The sequence below is a fragment of the Corvus cornix genome, chromosome 9 (genome assembly GCF_000738735.6).
Source record: "Corvus cornix cornix isolate S_Up_H32 chromosome 9, ASM73873v5, whole genome shotgun sequence".
Lineage (NCBI taxonomy): Eukaryota > Metazoa > Chordata > Aves > Passeriformes > Corvidae > Corvus > Corvus cornix.
The window spans coordinates 6,821,683-6,846,481 of record NC_046339.1 but is presented as its reverse complement, the minus strand read 5'-3'; the positions used below and the strand labels follow the sequence as shown (position 1 = coordinate 6,846,481).

General features: G+C 44.0%; 2 protein-coding genes across 4 annotated transcripts in view; one reads left to right on the top strand and one right to left on the bottom strand.

The window, feature by feature from the left end:
* PIK3CA (phosphatidylinositol-4,5-bisphosphate 3-kinase catalytic subunit alpha) overlaps positions 1 to 7,955 on the bottom strand; it is a 36,842-nt gene extending 28,887 nt beyond the window's left edge. The window contains exon 1 of one of the 2 annotated variants that reach the window (XM_039556727.1): positions 7,915 to 7,955. The gene's annotated coding sequence lies outside the window, so the exon portion shown is untranslated. Of the gene's footprint in view, positions 1 to 157; positions 243 to 7,914 lie in introns of those variants that run through there. The other variant, XM_010397347.4, reaches the window with a different exon arrangement.
* Positions 7,956 to 8,209: 254 nt separating this feature from the next.
* On the top strand, positions 8,210 to 24,094 carry ZMAT3 (zinc finger matrin-type 3). Of its 2 annotated transcripts, none has more exons than XM_010397348.4 (6): positions 8,210 to 8,382; positions 13,679 to 14,004; positions 15,490 to 15,609; positions 17,358 to 17,524; positions 17,636 to 17,736; positions 18,734 to 24,094. In XM_010397348.4, exons 2-6 carry the CDS (start codon positions 13,735 to 13,737, stop codon positions 18,943 to 18,945), a joined length of 870 nt encoding a protein of 289 aa, XP_010395650.1. In that variant the 5' UTR covers positions 8,210 to 8,382; positions 13,679 to 13,734; the 3' UTR covers positions 18,946 to 24,094. The 2 variants fall into 2 exon arrangements, with proteins under 2 accessions (XP_010395650.1, XP_019140212.1); XM_019284667.3 differs by lacking the exon at positions 8,210 to 8,382 and adding an exon at positions 10,006 to 10,140.
* Positions 24,095 to 24,799: the final 705 nt, after the last annotated feature.

Genomic DNA, 24,799 nt, shown 5'->3' with positions numbered 1-24,799 from the left:
ACTGTTAGAAGCAGCTGTTATGATTTGATGTTAAAGTCCTCTGCACAAATTAGGCTGCAAATGAGATCAAATGCCTGTTCAACAGTACCAACATTATTCTGCCACATTAAGCATATAAGGGAAAGAGAAGAGAGTGCAAGCAGGAGATAGTCACCACCATGGATCCTGTGGTGTCCTGGTGGTCCTTCAGTGCCCTGGGCTTCCTTGCAGTGGTGGCAGAATCCCGCTTGGTTCACTCCGAGTCACTTTTATACCATCCCTCATTAGCATGAGAATCGTGAGTAGGATGGGTTTTTGGTTCCTCATTAGCATGGGATGTGAGAGTGGGAGTGGTTTTCCAGATCCTCATTAGCATAAGGCAGAGTGGGAGTGGTTTTTGGTCCCTCATTAGCATGAGATGTCAGAGTGGGCGTGGCCTCACCATTACACATGGTCAGGTCTCATTGTGGTGGTCACTAAGGGTCTGCTCTGGGGGTCGTACAAGGCACACATCCCCCCAAAACCAAGTGTCCTCTTTGTGACCCCCCTCCTTGGCTTGTGCAGTTACACACTTGTTCTGTAACACACCACAATGGAGCGTTGCTGTGAAAAGCATCACGTTTGGTCAGAACTGAAAATGTTCCTTTTTGTGGCTTCTGCAGGGCAGCTCTGGTGTTTCTGCAAAAAGCTACACCACTGAGCAAGTGTTTAAGCCAGATGCTGCAAATGTTATTAACCCTTTCCTTACAGCATCTGCTTTGCAAACCATGTTATGCAACACAAGCATGGTAAGCGTGGGGCTACTGAGATGAAGATGTGTGCTGTGCATCTCCCTTTCCTCCACTTCAAGCTGTAACCCAAATTGTTTCTCTGACAAGGCCAGGGTACCAGCAATTTGTGGTTGATGCATCAGAAAGAAAGGGCTAGTGTTTGTCTAAATAGATAATGTTTGTAGTGAACATGAACTTCCCAAAGAAGTGACATAAGCTCACAGGTATTTAAGCAGTGACTATCAGTCACATCTCTGCAGTAGTTACTACAGGATTTCCCAGCTTCCCAGTTTAGAAAGTCACTTTCATAACAAGATTAAATGGTTTGAGACTAAGGCACATGCAGCCTACTACTACAGAGCTCTGTAAGAGTGATATATTAAATTGAAAGGCCTTTATTTTTAAAAAGCCAAAAAGATACTGGTAGTAATCAGTCACTGCTATTGAGAGAATTTTACACAACTGTACAAAAAATGAAGTATTTTTTAAATGCATGGATGGTTCTTTGGAAACATTTCATTAGTGTTTTCAGAGGTGTGTATATTCAAAAAGACTGAAATCAGTTTTCAGCCTGGTGAAGTTTAACACTGGAATACACCAGAAGACCACAAAAGTTCAAATGTTTTGGATTTAATTAGCACTCATTAAAAAACACCATTAGGGAAGCGTATCTATTTTGCAAAGCATCTTTTTTGTTGTTTAAAAAAATAACTTGCTCACATACAAGGACAATAAGAGATTGGAATCTATAGCCATGGTTACACTTCTCATATCCCCCTGAAGCTGTTTGTGATACTGTGCTAACTGCTGATGTACAATGAAAAGCTTGGAAAAGAGGTGATGAAAGAAGAGTTGAAGAGCTGGATTACAAAGCCATTTGACAACATATTTAAGAAGAGTTTCCATAGTCAGGAATAGATTTTGCTATCCTTTTCTTCATGTATAAACTCAGCCGTTTTATTGCTTGTTGGCTTCTGTTTCCACCTTTATCTTTTGGTGGTAGTTTTGCCATTGCTCCCCAACCGTCAAAACATTCCAAGCTGGAGCTATCTAAGATCAAGGGAGTGCTGCTGAGCAGTGATAACAACATCAGTGCTTTATCCTCCATTTCAGAGCAAGATGAGGAGGAAGGCAAGTTATTAGAATCTTACATGTTCAACCTTGGTTGAACTCGAGCAAAAGAGTTAATCTCTACCTTCTCAAATCAAATGTTAAAACCAATTTGAGCCCTTTCTTTTAACTAGCAATCTCTTATCCAAAACTTTATGTAACTGTATAAGTTTATCCTCTCCAATGACAGCCTTACAATTTCACGTATTACCATTTTAAACCAAAATACAAATGTAATTTATCATAAATCAATCTTCACAAAAAAACTTGCTACACTGGCAGTGGAACTCACAGGCATATCCTCAATTATACACCACAATCATGACTATTCCAGATGTCTAGTTGTTGCTTAAAAACTAGCTCTTAAACACCAGAGGCATTCTTGGGACAACTGCTCTTTTACAGTACTTAATACCTTAAAATTGAAGATTTCAGGGGTGACAGCATGAAACTGCAAGAAGATAAAATACAATATTTTAATCACTTCCCTCCCACCAGTGGAGACTGCCTTGATAAACTGGTAAGTGGAACTGGTTGTTCAACATCCACAAAGGAAGAAGAACAATTTTCAGTGTTACTATTATCACTTCCACTTTTATAATCCAGTCACAGCATTTCCTGGTTATTCTGTTAAGAGCTGGGAATATAAATTAAAAAAAATAAAGAATAAGTGGTATTTTTATAGTCTAAGCAGTTTAAAGACATCACAGGCATATTTTGGAGTATTTGGACTGATAGTTTTGACTTTCCTTTTCACAAAGGAAGTTAGCTCTATCCAGAAGCTTATGTTAGCACTATTAATTTCCATCTTTCAAACTGCTCCTGTAGACAAGTGTTTTCCAGCTTTAATGAAAAGTATCTTAATGGCACAAGCACCAAATATGGATCATAACATTCCTCGTCACAGAGAGCACATTTATTGAGTTTGAGAAACAAACAATTCCTCTCCACTCTGCTTGCCTGGTAAACAAGCCTTTACCCTCTGCTCATTCTCCCTCTTTTGCACTTGTATTTCCAAGCATTCCGCATTTAGTTTGCCAACGTCTTTGCAGAGATCAATCTCCTCGCTCTTCCAGCAAGTCAGATGTCAAAGTCCCAAGGCACTGGAAATTTTGTTCTATTAGATTCAGATCACATAACAGGCATGTATTTCTACTTATGGCTGATTAGCCTCAGATGAAATGCTGAATCTTGACTATTTTCCTTTCAGTAATGTTCAAAGTTTCTTGCATTTCGAGGACATTCAAGAATTTGTTTCTTTGTTGACTGCTAATAGCTAAGAGAAGGAATAAGGTTGCAAGAAGGAGTAATTTTTCGTTCACCAATTTAGCATTCTCTGCAAGGAGCTGACAGTTTAAGACACTTTTCCACGACAACAAATGCCATTTCAGCAGAAAACCCATGCAAGAAGCACGACCCAATTTAACAGCAAGAGTTAAAAATCAGGAACAGTCTTGGAACATATTGGGCAAGAGTCATTCATCACCATTAACTGCTAGATTAAGTATTGGCAAAAGACTGACTAACGAGTATGGAAAAAAGAAAAACAGTGAAGTCTTAATGACAGATAAGTTTTTTGGCATGTTGTACAATCTAGGAGGCAACCATCCAGCTTTCTCTCCTTTCTATTGGAGAGAAAATAACCCAAGGGATGCTTCTCTACATTTCTTTGCCTTAGAAAAGGGTCAGAATATACAGTCAATAAGTGTGACTCAGCTGTCTCGAAGTTTCAGGGAATTTACAGTCAGTCTTAGTCAATTCAATAAGTCTCTTGTGTTCAACAAACAAGCTTTGTGGTTCACAACCCTCAAAAGCTACATTTGCAAATGTTTGTTTAATCAGAAGGTATAGGCAAAACTGCCAAGGTTTTCCTGCATAAAAATCCATGAAGGTAAGTTAATGAAAGGAAATGTGTTAACGAGTAGACAAAAGCCCCAAACAACAAAACCCAGTCTCTGGGATTTATCTAACTCTCTACTGGTAAAAAGCAACAGGCCATGAAACCAGAGATCACTGAACCTGAAGTTGTCTGTTGGGCACAACTGCTATGTTCTTAAACTAGACTGAAGTAGCCACTTCTATTGCTGCGAGTCAAGCAAAAGCTTCACCAGCGCTCCATCATTTCTCCCGTTCAACTTGACAAAGGTAAGCTGGCCTCTTAGAATTTAGTTTTTACATTTCTGAAGCTCAGGTATGTGAGCACTGTTTTCCAAAGACAGACTATAAACTATAAACTCCTATTCCCAAGGAGTTTACTTAGCAGGCACAACTGACCAAGTGCTTTTATCCCCTGCTTTGCTGGCTTTAAGAACACTGGAAATAGAGAACAAGTGATGATGTCTACTGTCTCTCACATTTCTTCTTTGAAATACACAGGCATCTTAGACTGCCTTGCACAAAATCTGTGCCCAGAATTAACTAGAAAAATACTTTTCTAGAATTCAAGTGTAGATATATGCCACATAAAACAACATATGTGCTGCAAAACCAATAAGCATTGCTTAGACTGAGAAGTCAGACCCAGAGTCACACAAACTGCACTCAGACTGCTGCATTTCCATATGAATACAAGTTAACATACAGGATTTAGAAAAATGCTTATTTTTCTTTTTTAAACCAATTTAATTCCTTCTACCCCCTAGTAGGGCTTGATTTTGTGCTGGGTTTTTTGTTTGTTTGTTTGATTGATTGTGTGGGTTTGTTTGTTTTGATTTTGTTAAAGTTAATACTATACCAGTGCTGCAAGAGGAAAAATAAAAAAAACAAACCCAGCAGTTAATACTCAGAGTATTATTTCTGGTTCATTTAACACTTCATTAACCATTCAGAAACAGATCTGTAGAAGTTCAGTTGGGAGGATCCTCTGGAGGTTATCATGACCAACTCTGTAATCAAAACAAATCACATACATTTGTTGTCCAATTAAATACAGAGAGAAACAAATGTATTCTCTCCACTGCTCCCATTTGGATTAGGATACTACAAAGAGATAATTGTAACAGAATTCTTTGCTATGACACATTCAACTTCAAGAGCAAATGAAAATTCCCATCCAGTTTTAGTGAGAATATTTTTGTGGCCTCTTTTAGTCATAGCTACAGACAGGCATCATCCCCTTGGAGCAGCTGGATGTCTGGCTTTTTAAAAGGATGAGACAAAACTCGCACAAGCAAGGAATGCAATGCATAAAAAGCTGCAAACCCCCCAAACCTTAGCTCACACTAGAAGCCACATCTGTTCTCCAGTTAGCCAGAGTCCAAACTCGTATCCTTTCCCTCCAACTGCATCACACACACAAAAAATGCACATATGGCCCACTCTTTCTCAGTGGGGAGGATTTACTAGATCTCACATATTTTTCAGTAATTACAAACCAGTAAGTAGTAAGACAAAACTTAGTTTTAGAATGGTATTTGAAGACTAAACTGGAAAGACTGGTTTTGCAGTACTATTCTTGTCCAGGTATAAATAACAAAATCAGTTCCTGCATCAATATTGAAGATAAAACAAAGCATCTTAGCTTCCCCTCACGCAAACACAACACTCCTCAAATGTCCTATTAACTACAGTCTTTGTTAACCTTCATTAATGTACTCAACAAAGCAAAGCTACATGATACCAATCTAGAGGTGCTATTATTTCTTCCATGATTTGGAACTAGTGTATCATCATTCCAATTTCCTCTCCCCCCAAGCAGGCAAACAAAACCAATAGCAACAGTCTTCTATTTGGAAGTGACTGATATTTGCAAGATGTTTAGGATATTTCTGACACCCGAAGAATCTGCACCAGAAATCTCAAAGATTACATAAGAAGTTGACTTTTTATGTACAAAACGTAAGAAAGCAGTTTTTGCAGACTGCATGTGAGCCTTAGGCTTGTTGTCTAGTCATTTACTGATAGTTTTAATTCAGAAAGAAATTAAAGTTATGATGATCATCAAGGTTGTTCAAAGTTGTATTATGCATGAGCAAGCCATTAAAAAGCACACCACACAGTAAAATCTGAGGATCTGTGGATCAGGAAGTCCATTCCTTGTATCACAACACCTTTTAAAGGTGAGATTTTCTTCCAATAACTGGAAACCTCTTGTGAGGTTACTTAATTGGTCTTGTGAGACAGCATGAGGGTAAAGCATGAACTCCTTGCTGGTTGCAGAAATTCACATTCTAAAGCTTTCAGCAACTTCTAAAAAGTGAGTTATCCAGGAAAAAGTATCCTTCATTTGCTCACAGAAAGCAGGAATAGCCTGATTAACAGAGAAACAGTTAACTAAGTATTGAACCACTTTATGACTTCCAATAAAGCACAATTGCTTTGTAAACAAATCAGCTACACCCCCTTTCCCAGAGAATACTCGAGAAAGAAGAAAAAAAAAAAAGGCAAAAAACCATTCTCTCAGAGCCATCATTCACACCGTAAACTTCAACAAGAAACAAATTTGTCATTGATAAAGAATGACAATTTGGAGCAGCCAAACAATTAAAACACTTTGGCATGGATTTGTAGGCTGGGATTCGCCTGCCCTGAAAAAACACGAAATGCTGTCTCCAGGTTGCTAAGAATGGCACCAAGTTAACACCTAGGAAATGCAAGGCATCTCACCAGTCAAATTCCAACTGCAGCTCTGGATTTGCTGCATTTACTGTCCTAAAGAAAAAGTGGACTATTTCACGGATCCCATAGGAATTGCGTGGTTTCATAAATTCCTCTGTGAACACTGTGAGCTTGGTTGATGTGTGGTTTGTCTACATTGGCTAAAATATGCCTCTAAATAAGTAACAACTCTGAAAAAGTTTTCCAATGCTATTGTTTTGAGAATAAAGTTATTTATTGTGAAGCTTTAAGTTCACATGGGGCTTGATTATAGAACAGCTTATCCAGTCAGTTCCTCGTAGCAGACAAACCATTAAATCCCATCACCCTGAGTACTGGAATATTCCTAGGAACTAACAAAGTTTCCACACAAGAAGTGGACTTTGTTTATTACACTGCATTACAGAATTGCAGCATGGAAGCAACAAGTATGAGTACACCCCTATAAACTAACTGTGATGTGGAAGAAACTAAAGAATGAGTCAGATCACGATGGGAAAGTTTCTAACTTTATCCAATGCAATAAATCCGAACTCCTGGTACAGCTCAAAGCAGGGATGTGAAGGTACAAATAACTAACAGAACAGAATAGATGTTTTCTATTAAGTTCCACAAAATCCAGACTCAGAACCCAATTTACCACTCCTTTACAAGTTTGCTGCAGAATTAAATGAAGAAAGCTTCATACTCCCTACTGTCTACTTTTTAAGTATATATACTTGCCTCCTGCTTGTTCTGAATAGGCACCGCTTATAAAGAAACCTTTGTTCAATCAGATCTTTGGTCAACAAGAAAAGAAATACAGACAAAAAAAAAAAATTAGAGACATATCCATAATAGCAACAGAAGTAATTGGCTTGATATCTTAATAATTTAAGGAATACTCAAAACAGCCACAAAACCCGCAAAGAAAAACAAACAGGCAGTTTGTGTTAGTTTAGCCAAAGTTTTGCTAATATAGAGTCTACCAGAAAAGACACAAATACTGGTAAGAAATAGCAGTTTCATACTTAACATCAGTACAAACCGATCTCTGGGTAGCAAGAAATAGGAAGGAAGGTTTTACAGGTAGCAGGGATGAGACACTGCTACTGTCAGCCGAGCGCATCTGGAAGCGGGAGGTTGGGCGCCAGGATCCACACACACGCCCATCGGGAGAGGCTCTGCTCCCAGCGGCATCAACCAGCCCCATCCCCAGGACTGCTGGAGCACATTTACAGCGAACAGCTCCACTCCAGGGGTGGAGGCACCCACACTGGAAAACAACAAGCCGCTATTCTTCCTCTCCCAGGTCACTTCCCCGCGAGCACCCAGAACGCGGGATGCGGCGGTGGCGGAGCTTCTCCCGGCCGAGCGCAGCCCGCGGCCCTCAGCCCCGCGCTGCTGCCGGAGCCCCCTCAGCGAGCGGCGCTCCCGGGAACGGGCCCCCGCGACCCCCGCCGCGCTCGCCCTCACTCACCCAGCCGCGGCCTCCCCGGGCCGGCCCGCGCCCGCCGCGCCCCGGGCCGCGCCCGCCGCCTCCCGCCGCTGCGGCCGCCCCGCTCGCCTCGGCCGGTGCCTGTGCCCCGGGCGCGGGCGGCAGCGGCGCCGCAGCCGCTCCCGAGAGCCACCGCCTCCCGCACGGGAATAACAGGAAGGGAGCGGGGCTGGACCCCGGATGGGGAAGCACCGCCCGCCGGAACGGAACCGCGGCGGGGGGAGGCGGGCGCCGGGCCCGGCGGTGGCGGGGAGCGGGCGCGGAGCGGGTGTGCGGGGGAATCACGGGGCTCGTCCTGCCCCGGTGTTGCCGTGAAGTCATTGACACCCTCGTGCCCGCGGTCGCGCCGCGCTCCGCGCACATCGCAGCGCGTCTGACCCAGTCTTGACCCTTTTCCCAGTTGGATCGCCAGGTTTCTTTACAACCAGCTGCCACTGGGATCAAGTCGCTGTACGTGAGTCCGGTGTTTTGTTGAAAGAGTGGCCCGCCAAGTGAATGCCCGTACAAATTAGAGGTCGAAGAAAAATAACATTGTAAATACTCACTCCCGAGTGGTGTGGATTTTCAGGGTCTGAAGTGAGAGCGCCGGGCTGGGGTGCCTTGGTGAGAGCCAACAAGATGCAACAAGTGAGGGTGGCATTGAGACGGTGATGGGGAGGAGGGACTGGGGAAACCCGGGTGATTAATTGTTAAGGCGTTTTGGCAAATCACTCTACTGTCAAGGGATATTTATCCTTTCATCAGGAGAGATGGCATAAGCAAGTTTTGGAGCCAGGTGTGAACATATTGAGGGCGTTGGTGAATTCTCTTCCTTGGAACACTTCTCCAAGCCCCAGGGTCCAGCATGGGACCATATTCACAGCCGTGGCCAGGCTGAGATGCTGCAGGTGACACTGCAATAGGTGAGAGCACCAGTCTTGCAGGGCATGGCAGAACGCACCCAGCAAACACAGGGCAGAGCAGTCTCTGTGAGCATTTCTGGTGGTGAGCTGCCCCTTTGCTGCTTCTGCTCCACATCACCACAGCTCGTGATTCCGACCTGTAGCATCGTTCCCAAAGGGAGCCTACAAGAGAGACAGAGAGGGACTTTTGACAAGGACATGTAGTGATAGGACAGTGGGGAATGGCTTTAAACTGACAGAGGGCAGGTTTAGATCAGATATTAGGAAGAAATTTTTGACTGTGAGGGTGGTGAGACACTGGCACAGGTTGCTCAGAGAAGCTGTGGCTGCCCCATCCCTGGAATTGTTCAAGGCCAGGTTGGGCCAGGCTTGAAGCAACCTGGGATAGTGGAAGGCGTCCCTGCCCACGGCAGGGGGATTGGAATGAGATGGTCTTTAAGGTCTCTTCCAACCCAAACTGTTCTATGATTCTATGAATCTGATTAATGTTTGGGGTTTTTTTAAGATCTAACAAAAATTAGTAACAATCAGTGTGTCTAACCAATGGATTGCCAAGTGGGTTGGCTGATGGCTACTGTAAAATCTGGGTGATGGTTTCAGCCTATAGTGACTTCTCAGCACTTTTCCTGTTCTAACAAAAGGGGAGAAAAATCAACAGAAACTCCATACGCTTTGAAACAGGGTGGCCCAACCACGCGGGTGAGGCCTTGATAGCTCGAGGGGAAATCATTACTCATTTTGGCTACGAGCAGCATGAATAAGAAGATGTTTATATATGCAAATCAGGTTCATTGTAACGTCTGCTGTAGAAAAAAAAAAAAAGATAATTATATTAAAAAAAAAAGAAAAAAAAATACTAAATGGCCTTGTGCAGAACCACGGGCTAGGACTGTAGACTATTTGAAGCAACTCCTCAAAGGTGTTTTCCCCGGCGATGCCCAGGAGCGCGTTCGTGCGGGGCTGTTCGGAGCGGCGGCGGCCCCGCCCCGGCCCGGCGGGCGCAGCCCCGTCCCGCCCCCGGCCGCCGTCACTTCCCGCAGCTGAGTGGGAGCCCGAGCCCGGGCCCGGCCCTGCGCTCAGCCCGGGGCCGCGTAGGTGTGGGGTATGCGGGGATGTGCGTGGGGGTCTGGCAGGGCTGGGGGCCGCCGCGGGTCGGGGCGGTGCTGGGGATCTCGCCCTGGTGCCGCCGCCGCATTCCGAGCCTCTCGGAGATGCGGATGCCTGTCCCTGCCTCTCCGCTGTGGTCTCTGCCTTCCCGGAATGGTGCGGTGGTGCCGTGAGGTTGCGGTGATTCCCAGGCAGTAAGGTAGCAGGGCTTGCTTTTTTTTCCTTGCTCTCCATCCCCCAGACTGCAAGGCAAGCAGCTTCGCAGGAATGCCTGCGAGGAGTCGGGATTTACACCGTGGTTTCTGATACCCCCGCTGACGTAAGGGATGGTTCTGAGTTGCTAAATGTGTATCCTGTTCAGCGGAGGGTCAGTGCACCTTAAGGTAGAGCTGTGCGTGATGTGTGTTTGTTAGGTGCTGCCTTCAGTCCCTGCAGCGTTACAAAACAACCTGCCTTTCAGGTTGAAGGGTGTAGGCCCAGTCCGTGGCCAAAGGAAACTTTCTGGCACAATTACATTAAGGGATGTCCATGTATTGATAGACAAGTGAACTTGAGAAGAAACGCTTCCTGTCTTGAAGACAGAGCAGTGAAGCTCACAGCTTGCTCATCATTTCTACAGATTTCATCACTGTTGTTAGTTGCTTCAGCTGCATTTAAAAAAACAATTCTGGTGAGAACACGTAGATTTCTTGCTGTGGCTTATGCTTTTCACCAAGGAAAGTCACACTGTGCCTTCGCCATCCCTAGATTTGAGGCCGGACCAGCTCCTTTCCCAGCACTGTGCTGTTGTCAGCTGGGGAGGTTGCTCCCTGTTACCTGGGCAGTACCAGGCTGTGGTACTCGGGGCATGGAGCCTGGGTCTCTCCCTTCAGTGCTGCCCTTGGGATGCCCCAGCTGAAAGGAGGGAGAAGGGCTGTGCACCTGTCCCGCTTTCATCCACTCAAGGACGACTGGCATGGGATGGAAGTGTATCCTAGGATGTCAGAGGAGGTAGGGCTGAGCTCTGAGAGGTGCTGCCTTGAGGTAGACTGGCTCCTCAGCTCACCCTGGAGAGCTGCAGGTTCTTACCCAGCCTCGGGCTGTGCTGTTTGGGGTCCTTGGTGATGGATGTGCCTTGTTCCTTTGCTGTATCGTAGGGTGAAGATTTTACAGCTTCTCATGTGAAGGGAAAGGAGGAGTTAAAAATGTCCTTTTTCCTTCTCCTGGGGAGGGTAGCTGTAACAACCAGCAGTGGAGGATTAAAGGGACCTGTAAATAAGCTGAATAAGAGTGATTTCTTTTTTCGTATAAATAATATCAGTAAGAGAGAAATGAACATAATTTGAGCAATTTCAATGATTAAAGATCACTGTCAGAGGAAGATCAGTATTACATATATTGCATAAGCCAAATCAAGAAGTCCTACTATTGAAATTACCCATGCAGCCTTAATTTTATCTTCAGACAACTGCTTACTTTAAGAAACACTAAATGACCTTACAATTAAAGATTTTCTAAGGATATTACATTATACCTTTTCCCCTGTAGATACAGATCCTGTAAGCACTGTCCTCTTGTATATGACAAATCCCATTTGTGACAGTTGCAAGAAAATGTGATGCAACAAACACTCATGCAAAATTAAGCAGATGAATCTCAATTGCTGTTTACTGTACATCTCTTTATGTTGCTCTGTGAAGTATTTGGCTATAATTTACTCTCATTTTAAGGTAAGAGGCCCATTATACTCGTGTAATAAAACTCTGAAATTAGCTGGCATGCTTACCTGCTTGCATAGTTGATTTAAACTGCCTTGATAGGCCCGTGTTATGATGTATTTAAGCAACATGAATGTGAACTTGTTCCATCTGTAGTCCCACAGAAATTAATTAGACTGTCTGCAGAGTCCTAGTTGAGGAAAATAAAGATAAAAAAGTTGTCTTCTGTTCTGTTTAACCAGGGTCATGTGTGCTGAAAGTAGGAGAGGGGTTAGGTAACACTACAGAATTTACACTGCTGATGGATGATTTGCAGCACCATTCCTGTGTGTTCTCTTCCTTCTTTGTGGTGGATTCCAGCTCTGAAATTTTGCAGAGCCTTGGTGTTGGAGGACTATTATAAACATGAAAACTCCTGGTGGCTCTGTTACTGGCTCAAAACATTGTGCCCAAGCCAGTCCATGCTGTTCTTTTTTTAAAATAATTTTTAATTTTTTCTTACCTGTAGTTACTAGAAATAACTGAGCTGCCTCCAATCTTGTATTAGTGTAAGTTTGGGTTTGAGATAAGCATTTCAGAAATGTTTTTGTCACTTGAATGCTTAGTCCTGCTGGCTTTCTTTTTTTTTTTTTTTAAATTATATTTTATTTTTCCTAATAGAACATAGATCTCTCTGGGAAGAGTGATCCAAAGGTAATACAGTACCTAAAATTGCAGGCATCAACTGGGATTTTCCAGGTTGAGTGTAGAAGGTATTTATCTTCAGCTAATTTTAGCAGATAGAAAATCCCGGAAGTTATCACAGATAAATGCTATCTGCTTCTCCAGGTTCCTAAATGCCTTTGAAGTCCCTATTTTCAAAAGCGACTTGGGAACAAAATTCCTTGGTGGCATTTCATTTACTTTTCCCTAATTTTCCACAAGTGTTGTTTTAAAATGTAGATGTGTCTCATTATTTGTTTAAACAAATGAACAAAGCCCAGAGCATAAACATGGTTGCTACCAAAGCAGCCCTAGCTGGGAATGATCTGCAAAGGCCAAGATAATGCTTCTCTTGATCCCAGTGTGGCACTGAACAGGATTTGTTATGATAAGAAGCTAATAAGACATTAACAAAAGTAGCTGTGCCTTAATTCATAATGCGACTACTCTGCATTATTCTAGGGATGTTCATCTGGGCTGTAGATGTGATTTATAAACTTTAATTAAATAAATCTCTCAGAACCTCTTGTTGGAAATGTAAGGCTAGTTCTAATAACATGAATTAACTGAGAAATAATTGAATAAAGGTTAGTATGAGATAAGTTCTCCATTTTGCAGAAGAAGATGTAGCTTTAAATGTTGCATTGGTTGTAGTTAGTAATGGAAATGTGAAAAATAGCTCAAGGTCATTCAAAGGGAGAGAGCCCTTGGGAGCTGACTGTGTACAATAAGGTGTGCTCCAGCTCATTCCCACTCTTTCTCTTTCGTTGACTCACTGGAGAAAAGCTTTTCCTCAGGAAAGTCTTTGTGAGTATTTGAGGGATAGATGTCTTTGTATATTTTGTATCTACCTATATACAATAAATCTCCTCTGAAGTATTTGGATTCTTTTTAAGTGTTCATTGCAGTAATCCACTGTAATATTTGTTTAGGTCTTGGAAAGTGAGCTTGTCCTTGGACAAAGTAGGATGTGGATAGAGGTCGTATCCCCCCACTGACACAGCTTTGTGTGCTGTGCATGTTGTATGTCCCCACTTCTCATGGTCATAGAGCAGTGGGGAGTGTGTGCTGTTGTCAGGTGCTGTGGGTGGTTAGGAATCTTCACCTGCAGGAGGGTGCCAGGGCACCCACTTCTTATATAAGTGTCTTGTAATCTGGCCCTGGTTGTCTGGGATGCTGCCGTTCCTGTGGGTGGTAAAGTGTTGCAAACTGACTTTATCCCACATGGCATTTTGAAAAGGCGTGAAGTAGAGGCAGTGGAGTTACAGGAGTTGCCCCTGCATCCTTGATGTTCCTGTTCCTGTTGCTTGTTTCAGCATTTGTGTCTTTCTGGTCTAGATCTGAAGAAGAAGACTCCTCCTTCAGCAGTAGCATGCCCACAGTCTTTGCGGCCAATGATTCTTCTACAGCAAGCAGGACTTCTTCCTCATCCTGAGAAGCCTTCATCCCTTCCTATGTCAGTGGCTACAAGGCCAAGAGCCAGCTCACCACTGTCCCCACCAAAGTCTCTTGGACTGGGGCCTTCCTTTCATCACACACAAGAAGAGGAACTTGCCAAGGTGGTGGAGCAGGACCCTATGCTGGAGGAACTATGTAAGCCCCTGTGCTGTAAGCTTTGCAATGTCACTCTGAATTCGGCCCAGCAAGCCCAGGCTCATTACCAGGTAAGGACAACAGCAGGAGGCTCAGCTTTTGGGGCTGCTGCATCTGCAGCTTGTGGAGACATTCCCGTGCCAGCATGAGCACTGCCAGCAGCGTTGCTGTGGTAGCACAGAGGGAAGTGTGGGCTAATGCAGAAGGACTAACTCAGCTTCTCGAGGGGGTTTTGGGTGCTGCATACCAGCAGTAGCATTCGAGTTGCTCATCTGGAGCTACCTCTGCACCACCTCATGGACTGGAACTGCTCTGTAGACATGTCTTCACCCTGCTTGGATTTTCTGGCTGCAGTACTTTCATTTAAGATGTTATTACTGGAGCTTTTTGCAAAAACTCTGTCCAAAGGGACAGAGAAGTGGTGCCATGGGTGAAAAAGCAGACACTTGTGATTTTTTTTCCTTTGTTTTATACAACCTGTATTTCACATCTACACTAGTTCAGGAAAACTGACCTGATTCCAGACATGATTTTGTGAGGCCTTGATAGATGTTTTCTGCTGGATCCAGCTGTGCCATTAGGACAGGGGCTGCTGCCATGTGTTTATCAGGGTCTCCTTTCTGACACTATGCACACCACTGATCTGGTGGGGCCTTTTATGCAAACTCTCTCATCAGCTGGGTTTGCTCAGATCAAGTTAATTTTGTTTGAGCTGATCTTGTTGACTTGTCTGAAATTGCAGAGTAGGGACTCTCTGCATGTGCTTCTTGCTGAGAGACAGAACACGTCAGTCTTGCATTACCCCATTTTCCTACACCCTCTCTGCCTAGTGCTTGAGTATTGGAGATAGTGACTTTCTCCACCAGTGAATGCAAAAGGGTGGATGTCCATATCCTCAGGACACCAGACCCAGATTTCAGAATTGCTGTTGGCCCTGAAAAAGTGGTATCCTGCTAGTGAAGGGGTAGGTTGAATTGGTGTTACATTTTTAACATGTTACTGCTGCAGAATTTCTGCCATGAGGGGACAGAAAGTGAATTTGTACATAACTTGTATCCACAATGCATATACATAGTCTCATACTGCTCTATGAGGTTTTCAGAACACCAGAAAGAATTGTGGTATATGTTTTTTAAGAGAAAATAAAATATGAAGTGGGTTTTTATGTTCAATCACATGTTTTAACTTAAGCTTGCAGTCTCATTAAATCTGTGTGTGTGTGCTCAGGCTTATCAAGAAACTGCAAAGCAGTTGATAAGCTTAAAATACAAAATACTGGTTTTAAGTGAAATGGCCAACAGATTGAGAAACTAACTGTAACCTTATTGAGAAAATCAGCTGAAGATTAGGCCCAGTCATTCTAAGTAATGAGCATTTGGGAGAAAGGGAGGAATGCCTGCATCTCTTAAATTCAGAGGTGTTATTTTCTGAGTGACAGCTCCTTTACCTGAGCTGCCACCTTCATGGGCATTTTCACATTTCAGTCTCTGGATCCTTTGTCTTTCAGAGTAAGATCCTGTTATTAGGGCAGTGATTAATCTGGGTTATTTTTGCAGGGTAAAAACCACAGTAAGAAACTGCGGAATTACTATGCTGCCAACAGCTGTCCGGCACCTGCCAGGATGAGTAATTCTGTTGAGCCTGCCCCACCTCAGGTTGTCTCCCTTCCAACTCAGGTAAGGCATGGGAAGGGGACTGAGATCATGCTTTCTTGTCACCTAACCCCCAGTAAGAATAACCAGATCTCAGGCTTTGAGGATTACCACAGGAGTTGGGAAAGAATTTTCCTTGTGATGGCACAGGACGGTGGAAATGGCCTGTTGTGAGCTGTTTGCTTTCCTTTGAAGATGCAGATATTGATCTGCCCTTGCAGCACAATATTGGACTTCAAATGTTCTATTTCTGCCTGGCAAATACTTTGATTCCTAGGTAAGTCCGATGTGCTGCTGATTATATCTGTTTAAGGGCAGGTATAAAACAACATTGCTGAAACTGGATTTGGATGTGAGGGTGTGGCATCCGCTCTGCACACTCATCCCTCTGTTGTGTGAGGGAAGCCTACATGGAAAAAGTGCTTTGGTGCTCCTACACCCATTGCCCAGGGCTGTTAGCTAATTCCTCTTTTGTTGCTTCTTTTGAAGTGCTCATTCCTGTGTGCAGAGTGAATGGATTGTTCCCTCAGTGATCCAGATTAATTCTGTTTTGGGCATGTTAGAGGCAAAAGAGATGGTTTTTGCTTTCTCCTTCCAGAATTCATCCCTTGGGTTTGTCATGGGATGTGACAGCTAACCTGGCTTTTGCCTGTGACTGTTCAGGGAAGCACAGCTGGGCCACGGGGATTGAAGCTGTGCCTGTCAGTTCCCACAACATAAGCCTGTGTTGTCTGTAGGGAAGCAGAGAGAATTTGCGGAGTGGCAAATGTTTCCAGGGGCTGCCGGAGCCGCCAGAGGGAGACTCGGCCCTGTGTGAACTGGCTTTGCAGCTCAGGGATGTGAACTGGGATGGGGTGGGGTCCAGCCCGGCGCACTGGGACGTGGCTGCTGTACCTGCTGGGGTATCTGATGGTGTGGTTTTTAATGGAGAAACGGCCCACGGCAATAAAAATACCACTCTGGGGCCATGTGAGGGTTCGTGTTGTAAGCTAGAAGTCAGAATTGTGTATGAGTGTCTCTTAAGTCTGAGCAGTATCAAAGGAGATGTGAAAGGAAGTCGGCTTGTCAAGTGCTGCAGTGACATGGCTGCATGAATCACTGGTGCTGCACTGTTTACAAAACACTGTTCCCTGGATGTTGAGGAGGCATGATTCCTGCCTGGGTCACTGTATGTGGTCTGATTCCACAGACAAGGTGTCCTTCATATAGCAGGAGCTACTCATGTGAGAGTGGCTCCTTCCTTTGAAGTCTGCATCCAGGTGTCCTCCTACCTGAAGGTTAAGGATCAGAGATTTGGCAGCTTCACTGCTGGCTTTTTTTTTCTTCTTGCTGTGGTCAGGGAGCTGTGTAAAGACAGGGTACTGTGGAGAGATTAGGTGGACTGTAAATAGGAGAGAGAAGCACCTCTACCTTTCAGTGGGTCTTCATCAGTGTGAAAGTCACTCTTCATCAGCTCCCAGCAGTCAGGAGGAGTAAATCATTGCTGTGATGTAAACAAGCCTCTGTGGCTATTGCAGAGCTGTTTGTTCAGATTGCTTTTCTCTCCACCTCAGACCAGGAACTTGCAGGCTCTCCTGGAGGCTGAGGCAGGAAAAATGAAGTTCTTGTAGGAACAGTTTGGGGAGAACTTGAGAGTGTCCTAATCCATGCACTTTAATTCCAGCTCTCCTGCTGTCTGATGAGGATGACACTGGTCTCAGTCCCTGTGACTGAAATACTTCAGCGATATAACCTTCCTGTGTTTCACATGCTGTCTCTCCCTTTGCTGCTAGATGGGATCCAGTAAACCAGGTGGCCGAGTGATCTTGGCTACAGAGAATGATTACTGCAAGCTTTGTGATGCCTCATTTAGTTCTCCGGCTGTGGCACAGGCTCACTACCAAGGGAAAAATCACGCCAAGCGGCTGCGTCTTGCAGAGGCACAGAATAACTCATTCTCGTAGGTATTGTTCAACCTCATGCTCAGGCTGAAAGCGTGTGGCAATGTCTCTGGCAGTCCTTTTGTCAGAAAACTCTGAATTGCAGCTGTTCATATTTGTTTAATCTGCAGGGATGCGTCAGAACTGGGCAAACGAAGGGCAAGGAAAGAAGGGAATGAATATAAGATGATGCAGAACAGAAGAAACACGTATACGGTTCAGAACAACACAGGTAACTTGGAGCTTGCATCTATTCTGTAGTTTGAATAGTAATTAATAATAAACAGACTTGTTTTTCTTCTGTTTCTGAGGTCTATTTTATCAGAGTCAGGTTGTGAAAGGACCTGGTCCAAGCTCTGCTGATCCTTCATGTCTGCATGGTTTTTTTCTCAGCTGCTAAAGTTGCTTTGTTTTGTCAGCCTGCTTGTTAGTTCTTTTTCTCAGTTTGTAACTTAATTTACCATCTGCCTGTCTCTAAGGCTGCCCTAAGTGGTGACAATTTTCCTGCTTTATTTTCTTGGCAGGTGGCCAGGTGCTTTGACTCCTTCTGTGGCACATCAACCTGTACTTGCATTCTCATGACCAGAATGAGAGAGCATGTTAGCCTCCCTCTAAGACCATCTGTTCCTAGCATAGAGTCCTTCCTCAGGTGTTAGACACTAACTTTGCCTCTTTACTATGATTTAAAGAGTGTATTGCAGTCTACAGCCAGGCATCTATTTCTTTTTTTCATTTTAAGTTGTTTTACAAGCACACATTAGCTGAAACCCTGATTCCTGGTGAAGCTTGGTTTAATCATGTCATTCTGATCACTGTCATGTGGAAAAGATAAATCTTCTGAAGTTCTATTATATATCATCTTGTGAGTTTTAAACTGAGGCAGCTTATTCTAATCAAAAGACCGTTCTAATTCTGGAATTAGATTGTTAAGAAAAAAAAAAGAATTGATTCATTACTTAAATGATTAAACTCTGGATTTTCAATAAGACTGGCTCACTGAGCCCTCTCTACTACTTTATAAAATTCCAAGTGCTGCCCTGTGTGCTGCACCTCTGTAAATCTGGAAATCAGCAGAGCAGTTGTGGGGAGAATAAGGGTTGACTATAAGCAGATAAAGAAGCAAATCTTTGTCTGCTTTTCAGTCGTTCATTGGACTTAGGCATTGTCACTGAGCTGCCTGAAGCTTTGATTTCTTCCAGATAAACCAGGCTTTTGTGTTGACTCCCCAGGTCCCTACTTCAACCCCCGCTCACGCCAGAGGATCCCCCGTGACCTGGCCATGTGTGTGACGCCCAGCGGCCAGTTCTACTGCTCCATGTGCAACGCGGGCGCCAGCGAGGAGATGGAGTTCAGGCAGCACCTGGAGAGCAAACAGCACAAGAGCAAAGTGTCTGAGCAGCGGTACAGGAGCGAGATGGAGAACCTGGGCTATGTCCAATGACACGCCACCCTCGGTAGTAGTTTGCAACTAGAGCAGCTTGTCTCTCGCCTGCTGTTTGCCACATGCCCTGCTTTGTGCTCCATTGGGTAGGAGTATGCTCTCGAGCTGTACATGTAACACCTGCAAACTTACTGGTATGGTTAGATTTTTTTTCTGTCATAGTCGGCAGGATGACGCTGTGCAGGACATGAAGTGTTTTTGGTGTTTGTTTGCTAATTATCTAAGGCTCTTCATTGTGTTGAGTGGTGGGGAGGAACTGTGTCTTCTCCCCAGCCTTCTGCATGAATATGCAAAGCCCAAGAAGTGCTGGGAACTTCTGTGGTTCTACCACATGGGTGGACCATGTGCAAAGCCCACTCCCCTCTTAGCACACCACAGAGCAGTGCTCCAGAATGCCTCCCTACCGCAGACTGAATCTCTGGGCAGCTTGTAAAGGAGGGGCAGGAGTAGGGCCTGTGAATGTGTGAATTAGGTGGTGTACTTGTCCACACTTTGCTGCTTCTGGCCCCCATTACAGTCCAGAGTAGGTTCTTCCCACATCCGTGTAGAAAGGCTGTGCATACCCCTCCTCCTTGGAGGGTCTTGCCTCTTACTGCTTCCTCTGCAGTGCAGATTCCATTCTGAACATCTGACATGGATTTCAGCTGATTAGCCCCATTCAGAAATACTGTTCTGCTCTTGATATTGTTGCCTGGACACCTTAATATACCATGGGTGTAGCTCATCTCCCTGAAGAGAGTCTCTGGGGATCTCAGTGGCTTAATGAAATGAACTGGAAAGCAAACCTGCTCAGGTGAGATGTGCTGTGCTCTGATTATGCCTTAGACTGAGTCAGGTTGAGAATAGGTGGAAGGAGCTGTCAGCTGTAATTTCCTTGCATATTGATGTAGAAGAGAGCAAGCGTTGGTCTCTGGGCTGCAGCCCTTGCTTGGAAGAACAGGTCTGCCTGGACTGTGGTAGCAGATATTGGTGTGTCCCACTGCCATGCCATTCCCTGGGCAAAGCCTAATGGGTGTTTATAGAGCAAAGATGAAATGCTCCTTGAACTAGAGCTACCAATATTGGATGACTTTTCCCTTCTCTTTCTTTTTCCATCTCAGGATGGGTTTTAATTCCATTCCTTGATATGAACTTGACTGTTCTAGGGACCATCAAAAAATCCAAAGTTATGTAGGATTTAAATGTTAGGGGTGATGGTTGTTTGAGTAACAGCTTTTTGGCCACATGGAAGTATTCAAGAAACTTGTTAAGCAACTTTTTAATTGTAGACAAACTCAAAAGGTGTGTGTGTTTGTTCTGATATTTCTTAGCAAAAGTAGGAAGGGGATAAAGAGCAGAAGTAGGGCTGACATTTGTTCTTCTGCTTGTTTGGGTAGATGTGAGGAGCTGTGATTGGAGTCCAGTTTACAGTGTCATTGAAACGTGGTCTCCAGTGGCAAGTGCAGCCCTTAGGTGGCTTTTGTTGGACCTGATCCCCTACTGCTGCTGGAGCTGTGCACTGGTGTAGCTTCACTGTCTTCAGTGGCAGGTGTAGAGAGAGGGTCAAGGAAGCACCATGGCTCATCTCTCACCCCTCTTCAGGCAGCTGGAATTAGATGCAGCTCCATTAGTTTTAGTAGGATTTGACCAGGGATAAATTGTACCTAGTGCATGGTGTTGAAGGTAGCTCCCCCACCTCCTTTTATTGCCATTCTGATCCTGCCTCTTGCATTCCAGAAGGACTTTCTGCTTGCCTTAAAAAATGAAGACTGAGTAAACTAACAAAAAAAAAAAATCCAGATAGTCTTTATTCATCTTTCTAGTCCTCCTTCAAAAGGTTTGTTGCACTTGGCTGCTCCTCAGAAACTGGGTATTATTTTCTTCAGCTACCTGAGTGAGCATCAGAGAGTCATACAACCTGAATGCAGCCTTCCTAAATCTGGGCAAGGTGAGCGCTTACAAAGTAGTTGAAAACTCCCTAGATCATTCCATGCTGATCCTTGCCCTGCAGATAGAGGCAGAGCAATGGGTGTCCTCATGAATGGGATTCCCTCCCCTCCTTTGTGCAAAACTCAGTTAAATGGGGTTTGTGCCCTGGGGCACGTGAGAAGGTAGAACAGGTGCTCATGTTGTAGAGCACTCACTGAATGCTTCTGACAGCTTCCTAAGTCTGTTTCTTCTGTGCTTTCCTGCCCCTGCCTCACCCTCTGTGTAGCCTTGAAGAACATTTACCTTTCCAAAATCTCTCATCAGCCTTTCCCTCTCATTGTTTGCATTGACAGAAGGGCTCTGGTTTTCTCTTTGTGTCCTGTCCTTTGGTTTGCCAGTCTGACACCACTGTCCAAAGGGACAGAGGCAGTTAGATGAGCCTTACCACAGCGTGCTTCAGCACAGTGATCCCTGCATTATGGTTAAGCATCCCTCTGGCTGTAAATTAAAGCGTGGTATTTCCCACAGGCTGCAATTAGCAGCAGAAAAGCAACCCTTTGTGAAATATGAGCTGGAGGAGCTGTAGGTACTGGTGCTGTCTGGCTTATTGCTAGGGATGAGGAGGCGTTTTTGCTTGTTTTCATGTGTCCCAAAAATCAGCTGTTCACCACTTAGCTTTGGTTGCTGCTCCTGCTTCCAGCCCAGCCATCTACTCCTCATTTGGCATTTCCAGTGGCTGCTGGAGGTGTCAAACCCTGGTTTGCTCCAGCTGTGTAGATGTGCGACAGCACAGCCGTGTGCTGGTGCTTTTGAAAGGGTGTGTGAGGGATGTGCAGGGGGCTGTTCTTGCAGACTCCTCTCTGCTTGGGGCTGAGTCTGGTTTGGAGTGGTGGCTTCAGTCTGCCCTGAACAGAGAGGCCTGAATCTGCTTTGTTCTGTTCAAGGGAGTACAAGTGAATGTGGTCATGCTGGTGATTTCAGAGTGGTGGCTTGTAGAGCAGGTGTACAGTAGACAGTGGGACTCAGGTGACGAGATAGGACAGGTTTCCTCCATGGGAGGAAGGATGTCTTGCTGGAAGAAGCAGCTGAGACTCACTTTGCCCCAGTGCTCTGTTGTGGCCCTTTCTACAAGCGACCAAGGCTTTCCTCTCCCTCTTCAGCATTGCTTAATGGCTTGTGATCCTTCCACTTCCCCTTCAGCACAGGAAGTTGCTGACTGCAAAGAGAAAACACCCAACCTCCCCATTATCCTTAGGGTTCAGGACAATCCAAACTCATACTTGTCAGCATTAGATACTGAGTGGATCCTGATTTTATTTCTTTTTGTGAAAGGTGTTCTCCAAATCACTGTTCAAAAAATACTGAAAACACATCCTGGGCAAACCCTTTTGACATAGGTGGGCTGGGGAGAACACTGTACAGCTGAAGTGCCAGTTTCCAGACCCAATTAATCTTTTTCTCATGTTAAACCAAGTACCAAACCCAAGAAACAGGACTTCTGTGAAGCTGTCACATTGGCCAGTAGGTTAATGACCTTTGCTGCTAGAAACAAAATGTAAATCAATATGTTCATATTTATTTTACTGTGCTGACCACTAATTGATTTGTTAATATTTAAGGCATTATGCTGTAGGTTGTTTTTGTTTAAGTGGAAAAATTCTACATCGCACTTTGCTTTTGGATCAGAACAGTTATTTATTATATTTGTGAAAATGTTTTCCTCCCACATAGCTGTTGTTTTCTTTCCCTTGATGCAAAACACCCAACCACAAAACCTGAAAACCCCCCAACCAAATCCAACCCAAACACTCTTTGTTTCTTTTCATGCTAAACAAAATGGGGATTTCCTTGCAACTTGTTATTAAATGTCCACTTCCAATTTCTTTTTCCTCCAATGACTCCTTTGCTAACTCGGGATGTTATTTTTAGACACAAAGTTCATGCTTCATTTAAACATTTCTTTTAAGGCAAGGAAGTAAACCATGTGGCATCCATGAATTTGTGAGGAGTATGAAAGTGATACTATTTTGTTTGTATTAAGAATTAGCTGTTGTTTTGCATTCTGCACTAATGAGTAAATCTGTTATAATCTTGCCTAACATTGGTCTATTTTTGACTTTTTCTTTCTTCATGCACACTGAAAGGAACTCTGAAAACTTCTGTGGAGTTGCTTAGGATGGTCATCAGTGTAACAAAACGCAGATTTTTTTTCTGTAAAGCTGCTTACTTCCTTTCCTAGATGCCCATTATAGGGCATTAGAAGGGAAAGCTATTGCCATAAGCATGGATTCATATTTTAGCTTACTAATGCATGGTGTCCTTTTGCTGCATTACTTAAGTGATGCTCTCACTGTAACCAATGGGAATCTTGCCAGGGTCAGGAGTAAATGAAATACCCAAGGCAAAGGTACTGTGTTGTCTGGGGCCAGGCAAGGTACATTGCTAAAGTTTGTTTTTTACTCCTCCATCTGGATTACAACACTCTTACGGTTTTGCTTTTTGAGGGCCGTGTGTCTGGTTCTGTAAGGATTTGCTCTTGCTCCAGCTAAAATAGTTTGAAGTACGTTGAATTGAGTTGAGTTAGGAGCAAGCCTTGAAAACCTTTAGGAATTTCTCACTGCTGATGTTTTATATGGGGTTTTGGTTTTGTGATTTTTTTTTTTTTTAAATTTTACAACCACATATGCAAGGATGCTCTGGATGAGATGGAGATCTGTTGCTGATTATGGAAAAACAAATGCCATGGTTGCCAAAGGATAAAAGAAAATGGAGAAGTATGGACCTGGTTTCTTTGAAGTTAATGGCTAAGCTTCTTTTATTTTGATCTGGGCTTTGCCACCTGCATAAAGTTGGAAGGGAAAATAAAATCCACTTTGAAATAAATAGTAGTTCTGGGAATCTATCCTTTAAAAAATGTATCACAGCTAAAATTGTGTTGTCTTACCTGAAATATCTGCAGATAAAGACAGAATTGAATTTTTGAAAATAAAATCAGTTTTTCAGTCCGTGTTTTGTAGGGGAAAAATTACTTGATTTAATTTCCTTCTGCATCTGTCCAGCAACATCATTTGCAAGTGCTTTGAACATGTTTCATCTAGAGCCTTCTTGTCAGGTTGTTTTGTACATTTTTCCTTATTTCCTTTATATTGTACTGACCCCTGTGAGGGAATACTTGATGAAAATGAATTTTTTTTTTTTCCTTCTTCATGATATAATAAACCATCTTGCTCTTACCATTGTACAGCCCTAGTGTTTGGTATTGCTACTGCTCATGGCTGGACTGGGCATGACTGAGTTGATTTTAGCCCAGCACTGATCGCGACTACATGAACATGTTTTCACACACCGATAAAGGAGTATAACTCAGAATTTGTTACTCTGGAGGAGGGTCAGTGTACTTCCAGCTATTACTGAAAGCCAGCTGAGAGCTGTCTTGGCTTCAGGAGGGGTTGGGAGTGCTCAGTGTCTGGCAGGACAGGAGCCAGGAGGGACACAAAAGGCTCAGTTTCTGTCTGTGCTTTCCCCTTGAGTGGACATCACAAGCTCTGCAACAGCCCCAGGCTGAACCACAGGCTGACTTTCAACTCTGACTGTGAAAAGGTGGGACAAGCTGAGCCAGGTCCTTACATTTACACTTTTTTTTTAACTAGAGTGCTGTTTCCCCCTTTTGTTACTTGAGGGCTCCAGAAGAGCATATGCTAAAGCAGCGTAAGCGACTTTCCAAGCAGAAAGGACATTCTGAGTGTGGCCTTGGAAGCAGAGAAAATCTGGGTTTTTTGAGTTCAGCTCAGGTAAGAGCAAAGCACAGCCCTTCTGTGGTGCTGCAGCCATGCTGTTGGTGCAGTGAGCTGTTGATCTCAAGGGCAGTGTCCTGGGGACACACCAAAGACATTTGGGGGTGTGACTGTTGTTGGGGCACAGCTCTGGGTGTAAAAGCAGCTGTGAA

Excerpts from the sequence above, each read along its gene's own strand:
- ZMAT3 (XM_010397348.4), top strand. The coding sequence starts at position 13,735 with ATGATTCTTCTACAGCAAGCAGGACTTCTTCCTCATCCTGAGAAGCCT. Across the intron at positions 15,610-17,357 it reads TTGTCTCCCTTCCAACTCAG|ATGGGATCCAGTAAACCAGG; the intron begins GTAAGGCATGGG and ends CTTTGCTGCTAG. Across the intron at positions 17,737-18,733 it reads TACGGTTCAGAACAACACAG|GTCCCTACTTCAACCCCCGC; the intron begins GTAACTTGGAGC and ends TTGACTCCCCAG.